The sequence below is a fragment of the Brachyistius frenatus genome, unplaced genomic scaffold (genome assembly GCF_029030835.1).
Source record: "Brachyistius frenatus isolate BFR_SWC_R1_liver_20210118 unplaced genomic scaffold, ASM2903083v1 Contig_31, whole genome shotgun sequence".
NCBI classification, from domain to species: Eukaryota; Metazoa; Chordata; class Actinopteri; family Embiotocidae; genus Brachyistius; species Brachyistius frenatus.
Window position 1 is genome coordinate 2,905,147 of NW_027210630.1, and position 9,854 is coordinate 2,915,000.

The 9,854-nt window shown below is 42.6% G+C and overlaps 1 protein-coding gene across 2 annotated transcripts in view; it reads right to left on the reverse strand.

Annotated features, from left to right (window-relative positions):
- Positions 1-201: 201 nt before the first annotated feature.
- Positions 202-9,854, reverse strand: part of slf1 (SMC5-SMC6 complex localization factor 1) — a 32,213-nt gene continuing 22,560 nt past the window's right edge. For both annotated transcript variants that reach the window (XM_069699854.1, XM_069699853.1), the window contains exon 18: positions 202-1,147. In XM_069699854.1, the coding sequence (XP_069555955.1) occupies positions 651-1,147 (497 nt within the window). In that variant the 3' untranslated portion in view covers positions 202-650. The remainder of the gene's footprint in view (positions 1,148-9,854) is intronic.

Below are 9,854 nucleotides of genomic sequence, written 5' to 3' on the forward strand. Positions count from 1 at the left end.
GCAACACAAACAAACAGACTGTAAAGTTATTCTGAGTGTCTCACCATTTCAAATCAGGATTACTGCTTTCTTTATCTCCATGGACACCAAAATAATGGCACTCCGTCTGTCAGAGCACCACTGCTGCAGCCATTTTATGTTCATACTCGACCAATGCTGCTTTAATGCTGTCAGAATTTCTTGAAACCATAGAAGTCAGTGTAATAATGATTTATTTTATAATACCTATAAACATAGGAAAGAAACATGTTACCTTTAAACATGAAGAAAAGTAGAACCTGAGGTAGTAACAGTCTACAATGAAATGTTAGTGTTGCAATAAAAAAATCTTGAAAATAAATATTTTCCATTTCAGAAATATCTGCAAAGTACAAAACATTTTAAGCCAAATACAAACAGCTGAATATAATCAAACTATTTCAATCAAAGGTTCAATCAAATAAGTATAAAAGGCTTTCTCTGTAGAAATGCATTTCAAAATAGGTGCTTAAGTCATACATCCACAGGAGGCCAAAAACTGTTTGCTGCCTGTCTAAATATTTTAAGCCTCTGGTGAATTGTATGACCATCTAACAGTTGCTCTTTGGTTAACATTCAATCCCAGGTTGTGCATGCAAGTCTTTTTCAGCGTGTTGTCTGTTTATCCTTTGTCACAGATCGGCTGCTAGCGCCTCTCCCCGAGACCTGAGGTCCTCCAGGATTTCCATCAGGAACCGTGTGTTCTCTCCTTTGCACCCTCTCACAGCCGGACACACCTGCCCCTGGTGCTCCGCTCGGCCGAGCTCCAGCAGTGTCCCTGCATCTTCCACTAGCCTCACTGCCCGCTGGTCCGTCCAGCCCAGAGTCACCTCCTGGAAGGAGTGCATGTCCAGGGCCCTGGCCAGCCTGTAGCCCAGGCTGTGGGGCATGTCGCCGGGTCGCATGTGGCGAGGAAGGCCCCTCTCCTGGTGGTACGAGAAAATAAGGTGGGCCAGCAGAGAGGATCCGGCCTCCAGGAGTGGAAGGTTCAAAACCTTAGTGCCTTTGTTTTTCTGGGTTGAATCTCCAACCTGCGCGCTGTGGAGGAGCTCCTCCCTCTGATTTGGAGCTGAGACCAGATCCAGTGGGACACGCTCATGTCCGTCAGTCTGCTGGAGGAGAACTGAACCTGGAGGGGGACAGAGGTATAAAAGATCAGATCACACAACCTTTTCTCTGTTTGATTACAGACGGATCTATCAGGAATCAAAGCTGCTACATGCTGCTTGCAGGTGCTACACATAATTCATACAACAGCTTGCGTTTCTACAGTGACGTTACTGCATTTAGAAAGACTGTTTGCTCGGATCAAAATGACGCAGCAAAAGCAATCAATCTGCAACGCTGACTGCAAATGTTTGAGGGGTAAATACTTTTGATCCTTCTAACAGCACAGTCTTTTTATAAATGTGCAACAGGATCTGTTAATGGGCTCTCAAAAGTCAACTCTAGTTTGTTCTGACAAGACCAAACACTTCATCAATATTGTACAAAGATAGATTTAAAACAGTCTGTCTATGCCAAGAGAAAATTAGGTGTTGGAGGTATCGCCTACTTGTAAATATTTTAAAGTGTCAGATTTGACTAAGATTTGCAGGTTAATGTAAACAGCCAGCCGAAGCATCATCAGTTATAACACCACAACACAGCTGAAAGTGACAAGCAGACAAGCGACCTTAGGCTGCAGCATCATTATCAAATAAGGTGGAAGGGAGACGACACGGGTCAATGGCAGGACACAGCAACTGATATAAATGGCACACACACACAAACAAATATGCTATAACTACACACACACACACATACTCACACACGGCACACTAACAGTGCCTGAAGTAGGGAGTGTAACTGAACAGCTGTTTTCCCACTGGACCTCGATGGCAGTCGGGGCTTTTAGCTCACTTCAGCACTAACTTCAACTGACACCTCGTCTTAACTCAGGGACTGCTGGGTCACTTTGTGTTTGTGCAACAGGCGCAGAGGGTTAGTGACCTGATGGAGGCTCTGCTTTTCCTTAATGCAACACTGTGAGTGAGCTCATCGTCTTCATCAGTGACACAAGGGGCTGCCGAGGATGACGAGCACACAACAGACTTCAGCTGTGACGCCTGCAAATTGCTCCTTTAAAAGTTTACAGAGAACGGGGTTTGTGGAGATGATTTGCAACAGCAAAGTTCTGCATTAATCAAAATAATTTGTGATTGTTACAAATCCTCTGTCAAGGCTTGTAGTATGCGGTCAAAACATCCCCAGTAACCTTGACTTTACCCTTTCAGCCGCGTTTCACTACGTTCAAACTGAATACGACAGGCACAACTGAATGTAACACTTTTCTTCCCGCTCCTCTTATAAAGCCAGCAAAGTTATAATGGTGACATTTACTGTCTCCACTCTCGACTCTTCTGCTTCTGTTGTTCAGGCTGAAAGCCATTTTCCAGTGTCAGACAGGCCTGTGTGCATTTAGCCTACATGGAGCGGGTCGAGTCAAGTGTGAGCCCTTTGTTTGCTTTCACATAGACCCATTTCTATGGCAAACTGCTCTTGATGGCACTTGACTGTTCAACCTCGGCAATGCTGCTGCCACTTGTGAGCGAGTTTACGGCTCTGCAGAGGCTCGGCATGACACACCGACAGCTGAAAGGCTGCTTGATACCACTGCTGGCAGTTGTTTCTGTTTGACAGACACTCTGGGGCTGCAGGAAGCGTGATGTTTTAAAGGAGGGACAATTGTGTGTGTGTGTGTGTGTGTGTGTGTGTGTGTGTGTGTGTGTGTGTGTGTGTGTGTGTGTGTGTGTGTGTGTGTTGCATCATGACATAAACCACACTCACCAAGCCTCCCAGATGCCATTTTGACAAAAAGACAGTCTTGTTTTCAATGACACTATATTTTTTTTAAAAAAAGGTTTAAAAATGGAACGCTATGAATTCTGAAATTGCTCTCCATCTCTGTTTGCCGCGGAACTAACACCGTGTGGAGCAGTTATGAGATAATCGGTGAGAGCTCACGTAGCTGTTAGTGGGGAAGGTCAGCGCTCATCTACCTTTTAGTGCTTCAAGTCTGAGTGGCAAAAGCTCAATCTGCATAAATTGTGGCATTAATCTACATAAACTTTTACATAAGCGGGGAAATTTCAAATGCAGGGGTCAGGCGTCGAGGGCAGCAGTCAAGGACGTAAGAGCACAGATTTGATCAAAGTGGCCACAAGAGAAAGGTGGAGGGGAGGGAGAGGGAGCAACGTGGTGGATGTGAGAGAGAGTGAGTTTGTTCACAGCAGGTCATAATCACGTTTCTATGACAAGCTGCCCTCACTGTCACGCCCATCCAGTAGGAGTGGCCGTAACGTTGGGCATGACCCATTGTAGAAAGTTGTATGTCCACCAGAAGAAAAAAAAAAAAAACGGGACTATAGTACCCCATGCAGAAAAATGGTCACCAGCAACACAATGTCTGCAGAGAAAATGGTTTTCGAAGTCTAAGGTAGTCTGGCTTTTTCCCCCGTCACGATACGTCCTGTTCTGTAGTCTCCTTTGAGAGCACCTCTGATGGAGCTCTGCAAGAGACTTCTGAGCAGTGGTGGAAGAAGTATTTAGATCCTTAAGTACAAGTAGGAATACTACAGTGTAAAAATAGATAGATAGATAGATAGATAGATAGATAGATAGACAGATAGACAGATAGATAGATATTTACTTTATTAATCCCCAAGGGGAAATTTTTTTCGCTACAGCAGCATACTGCTGCAAACATAGTCCTGCATTCAAAATCCTACTGAAGTAAAAGTACAGAAGTATCCGCATCAAAATTAACTTTAAGTACCTAATGTAAAAGTACTCATTGTGCAGAATGGCAGATTTTAGAATCACATATTAAATTTGTTTTATAATTATTGATTCATCAATGTATACATCACGTTATTGTTGCAACTGGAGTTCTTAATATAATGCTCCTCGGTATCTTCATCTATAATGATAATGCATAATTTATTAGTTGATTTATATTTCATATTCATAATCTGAATCTGCACAATAACTAGTAACCGAGCTTGAAAACAATGTAGGGAAGTACAAATTAAAAAAGTAGCATAAAAAGAAAATACTCAAGTACACCAAAATTGTACTTAAGTAGTGTATTTGAGTAAATATACTTTGGTAAATTCCACCACTGCCCATAAGTTCATGCCATGAACCCAAACACACACCCAAGCAGTGTTTTCAGCCTGAAATGGAAAGACAGAAAGGAGGGACAAAGTTGACTTCTCCTCTTCATTAAAAGTGAATGCAGCAGTACTTTTCCTCAACTGTCAGAATACAGGAATGTTTAAACTGCTATTGAGTAATGGAGAAAATAAAAATGAACAAAAGGACAAAATTCTAATTACAAATATGTGCATGAAATATGCAATTAAATAGAATGGAAACCCTCATGGCTTGTCGAACCAGCAAAGATATGAAAATGGACACAACAAAGTGGACAAAGTGTTACAAATGCTACAAGTCAGATTCTAAAGTAAAGCTGTATTGTAAAAAAAAGAAAAAAAAAAGTCTTGTTGCCCTGGTGTTTTAAAAACAGTGGCCCACAGAAAAGTTGCCTTTTTACTCTGCTCTTGTGAAAAATCTGAAATGACGTCAAGACTATCGGAAACAAAAATTTGACCCTGAATACAGTGAAGTCAATCTGCTGTAGTGCTTTTAGTCCAATCCTCGTCTCTGTCATGTCTCGCAAACAGCTCCGCCTGCTAAGGAGAAGATGCACATAACAGATAAAGAAATGCGAGAATGAAAAGTTTGCCAGCGTTCCCTCCGCCGTCATCATTGTCAAACCCAGCTGACAGACACGCTCCGATCAGAGGGATGACACTGGTGTGGGGAGGAGAGGGCCCCTGCAGCACGGCCCTGGGCTCGGCTTGCCTGAAAGCCGGCAAGGGTTGCGCGTTTGATTGTAGATCTGTCTGCCTGAAAGCTAACCCTGTGTGTCGGTGTGTGCCGCCTGCAGTTTGTGACATTTGCATATTTACCTGCCTCACTTTCTCTTTTATTTCCAGAGCATTGGCTTGTGTCTTTTGCTTCTCCAGACCTTTTCTTTTCCTCCTTGTTTTTCTTGTATGTTTCACCCATTGAACACGAGAATCAGCTGCTTCTTAGTATCCACCATGGCACATGAAGTCGACTCTAATCTTCCACCACAGAGCTCAACTGCACTTAATACAGATGTCAATGGTCATATCCACTGCTAAATTGCACATTTGAAAATAACAGAAGACATGAAAATAGCATCACGTTCTGTCTATAATGTACTACGCACGCACGCACACACGCACGCACGCGCACGCACGCACGCGCGCACACACACACACACACACACACACACACACACACACACACACACACACACACACACACACACACACACACTGTTATGAGACTACAGCCTGGGGAATGGTTTTGGTGCAGGGACTGTGACTGAAGTGAATCCAGGTATTGGCGCTGGGTGTCAGATATGCTGCAGTGGAGATAAATACAACACCTGGGGGATTACATGAGAGCATAGGGTAATTACACCATCCTTTGTGTGTGTGTGTGTGTGTGTGTGTGTGTGTGTGTGTGTGTGTGTGTGTGTGTGTGTGTGTCTGTCTGTCTGTCTGTCAGTGTGTGTGCGCGTTTGTGTGTGTGTGTGTGAATGTGAAAATACCCCACTAAGACCTAAGCTCTGAAGCTACAGCACAGGGAGGGAATTCACATGCTGAGCAAAAGCCACTGCCTGATGCAGCAGCCAGATGCAGTCTGGCACTCACACACACACACACACACACACACACACACACACACACACACACACACACACACACACACACACACACACACACACACACACACACACACACACACACACACACACACACACACACACATATTTACATACAGAGCGCAAAGCCCTTTGGCCTTTAGAGGGCAGGCAAAGACAAGAAATATAAAAGCCAGAGTGGAGGAAGGGAAAAAAAATTGGCGCAAAAAAGAGGGAGGGAGGGAAAGAAAGATGCAGTGCTCCCTCCCCCTATGTCTCTCTCTCTCTCTGTCTCTGGTCTGAGGCTGAGGCAGACAAGCTGGGAAGCAGGCAGCTCCACAGCATGGTAAACATCCTCTCTCTCTCTTTCCCTCGCTCTCTCTTTCTCTCTGTGTTTCCCCCCTCGCTGCCTGAAAAAGAGAGGCAGGGTGAGTGTGTGAACTGCAGCCAGGGGCACGGCATCACATATCCACAGGGAGCTGCTAGCTAGCGACTAGAAACCACAGCAAAAACAACAAGGCCAACCAAGTGAGGCACCAAAGCAGCCAGCGGAGAGGCATCAGATGCAGGGAAAAGAAAGACCAGCCAGACAAGCAGCGAGTATGCTAAAATCCCTCTCTGCTTCAGCAACACTGTCTGAACGCTCAGCGATATTTTTCTCCCTTTTCCCACCTTGATATTAAGAGGATAAAAAAACAAAAACAAGGATGGGGAGGCCTGTGGAGGTTACATCAGTTCAGATTTGTATCGTTTGTATATCAATATTAAAGGAAGGATAACAGAACTATATTACCTTTGCTATATTTCCTGTTTTAATTCACGCTAATGTCATCAGACACAGAGGCCTCTTGTCTGTTTCAGTCGCAGGTGGGCTTCATCTTAACAGGTGTGTCTGATTAATTTGTTCCTGGACTCTTCACTCAAACAAAGCCTGGTCTGTTGTTTGTTTGTTTTTTTGATCCTCAAAATAGCTGGTCTTCCAGGGGTCCGCACAAAGGATGGATCATAGCCTTTTGGATGAGGTGGGGCAGATAAGGTAGGATGAAGGCATGGACACCAACTGCTAGCTCTGTGTAATCCTGTGCCACTACAGCACTTCCAGTGAGAAGGGGCATCAGATATACTCTGATTTACTGGATGCTGATCAGCGATGGGCAATTAGCATCTTGAATAATCAGAGTGGAGCCCTAAATGAACCCTTAACTGGTCTCTTGAATCAGAAACGGCTCGTCACGGCCATCAGCTCTTAGCTCTAATAATGTGTCCTGCACCGAATCATTATGTACAAACAAATAAACACTTTCTTGTGATGCCATTAAAATGCACGCAGCCTCTGTTAGTTACTTTAAAATATTGAATTTGATTGAAGCACACTGGAGGGGGGCCTACTAAACACAGTGAGAAACCAATACTCAATTCATGCAGACCTGAGGGGGATAAAGACATGCAAAAAAATAAACAAACTGTGTCTGCAAAACTCTGATTGGTACAATAATTGATATACGAATATAACTCATTCTGTCTTCTTTTTGTGGCAAATACGAGCGAAAGAAATATTCCCTGCGTTCCAATATCCATACTATTTAGTATGCCAAATAAAGATTTAGTATGCCCCAATACTTTAGCACGTTAGACGTAGGATGCCAAAAGTACCAGGATGTCCTACTACAGCTGGTCGTATTTTGCAGTATGCAGGCCAGCATGCTACTCGAGCTGTTCTGACCCACAATCCTTTGCGCAGCGGAAGATACGTCACATCGACTGAGCGTAGTCGGTGGCGCTAATCCTCCGCCCGCAAAAGGAAGAAGGAGGAGAAGAAGCAGAAGAAGAGGCATTAAAAGGAAACCTGTTCGTTCCAAATCGCATCCTTTTTCTTTTTACTTAAAACGTCGCGCTACCGATCTCGACGGATATGACAAAGCGGGTCAAAGTTCAAGACGCATTTCTATGATGAAGTATGTCCCAGTTGTACACGTACTACATGCAGCAGTAGATACGTTTTAAGGGAAGCTGTAGTCCATACTAAAAGTAAAAATAAATAGTATGCGATTCGGAACGCAGGGATTGTTTGTAGTTTCCTGTCCATAAATTCTCTTTTTTGAGTAGGATGCACAGACGTGAATTTTATGCAGATGATACTGCACAAAGAGAGGTGACAAGTCACAACGGTTTATAGACATGCTAATGTGTTGCTTTAAGTTAAATGCTGAAGTCAGCATGCTGACAGTGACGATGCTAACATGTTGATGTTTCGCAGGTATAATGTGCTGGGTTAGTTTAGTGCGTTTGCATGAGAACTTTTGCGAATTAGCATTAAACACAAAGTACTAGTGGTGCTAGAGAGAAAGTAAAAGGGATTGTATTCCAGAGTCGAGGAAACATTTTCTGGGATTGATTCAGTAGATGTTGAGCTCCTTCACTGGCTAAATGACAAACTTTCACCAGCTACAGAGGCGAGATGAAAAGTCAAAAGGCTAAAGACAAAAAATAAACAATGAAACGATAGAAATTGAAGAGCAACATCTCTTACCAAAAGCAATGACTCGGTTACTCTGGAAATCCATCCAACAGATTTAATCTAATTCCTTTGTGATATGTGGCTTGATACACTCAGTAATTAAGAAAATATTTTTTTCATGTAATTTGGATGAATTGTAATCATCAATTCTATGCTTCCTGGTTTTTGTTTTCTGGGACACACTGGATACATTCTGCTCCTCCCTCCCTCGCCGTAACAGGCTGCTGAAATAAAAGCATTTTTAAGATGCACTGTGATGGAAAAAAAGCAAACTGTAACTTGCGTAGTTTTAGTTATTTCAAAAACATGCATGGAGAAGCAAGTACATTAAAAAGAATTGTGTAAACAGGACTATGACTAATTGATAATTGATTAAAGAACAGAAAACCAATTTCTTTACCAAGAATTGGAGGCAAGATTGTCACGTTTGAGTGCACCTTTAAAACCGATCTCTGTATTACACAAAGTGAGGCCTTTAAATTTAACAATGTGCTAGTAAATTTAGATTTGAAAACTTCAGGCTCACTTTACATTCATGTTGAAACAACGACTGGCAGCTTCCACTGTACGCACCGCACTTGTGCTGCTCCAAAGCTCACAAATCAGAGATGAGGTGGAGGAGTCCTTAACTGCTGTAACAAAAATCTCTGCGGAGGTTTAGCTTGTCATTGAAAGAATGGTTTAAACTGCTGCTGAATGTCTTCATTTACTTGTCATATTGAACTTCACTATGAACCACTCCACCAGGGTTCAAACATGCGCCATTGTTGCCTTTCAACACCCGTTGTCGCCTTTGTGTAAATAAATTTCAAATAAGTGAAAAATATTTTATCAACATAATTTTTCAATGTACTATTGAATTCCTAGCTGAGTTCATGTTAAAATCCTTTAATTTAAGATGGAAATAAATAAAAGAGTACAATCATTTTATTCTTGTAGAGTATATGATGATGTAAGTTCTAGTGCTAGAGCACAGACGGAGAACGATCTTCACGGCCAACAAAACAAAATTAACTTGGCCTGTGACCATACTTTTTCTTTCTCTTCCATCAACCCAGAAACGCACAAAGAGAATGAATCAAACCTTGAAACTCTTTTCAACGCTTTGTTTGCGAATGGAAAGAGCATTGGTTTCAACACCTACAAATTCACCGCCCGCCACTTCATGTAGTCCATACAAAAATAAATATACTACATTAAACTCCATCTGAACCTTCTACGTGAAAGAGGGAAGCAAAAATAAATAAAAATAAGTTTAATGTTCCTTGGCCTCTGCCCTCTCCTCTTCACAGAAGCTAGCTCCTGGTGGCCTTCATGCTCACTGAATGCTTTAGCTGTTTAAAAAGGGAAACAAAAATGAGGGAAAAATCGTGTGTTTGTACATAAGAATTGGAGCTGGGAGTAAGTATCAGGAAAGAAACCTTTGGTAACAGATCTCAAAATCATAATTTATTCTGTATAAAACACGTATTTGAAAAAGGGTCTCAACCTCCTCTTGGAGCACAGTGAGGAGCAATTGGGGAGACTGTTGGATAG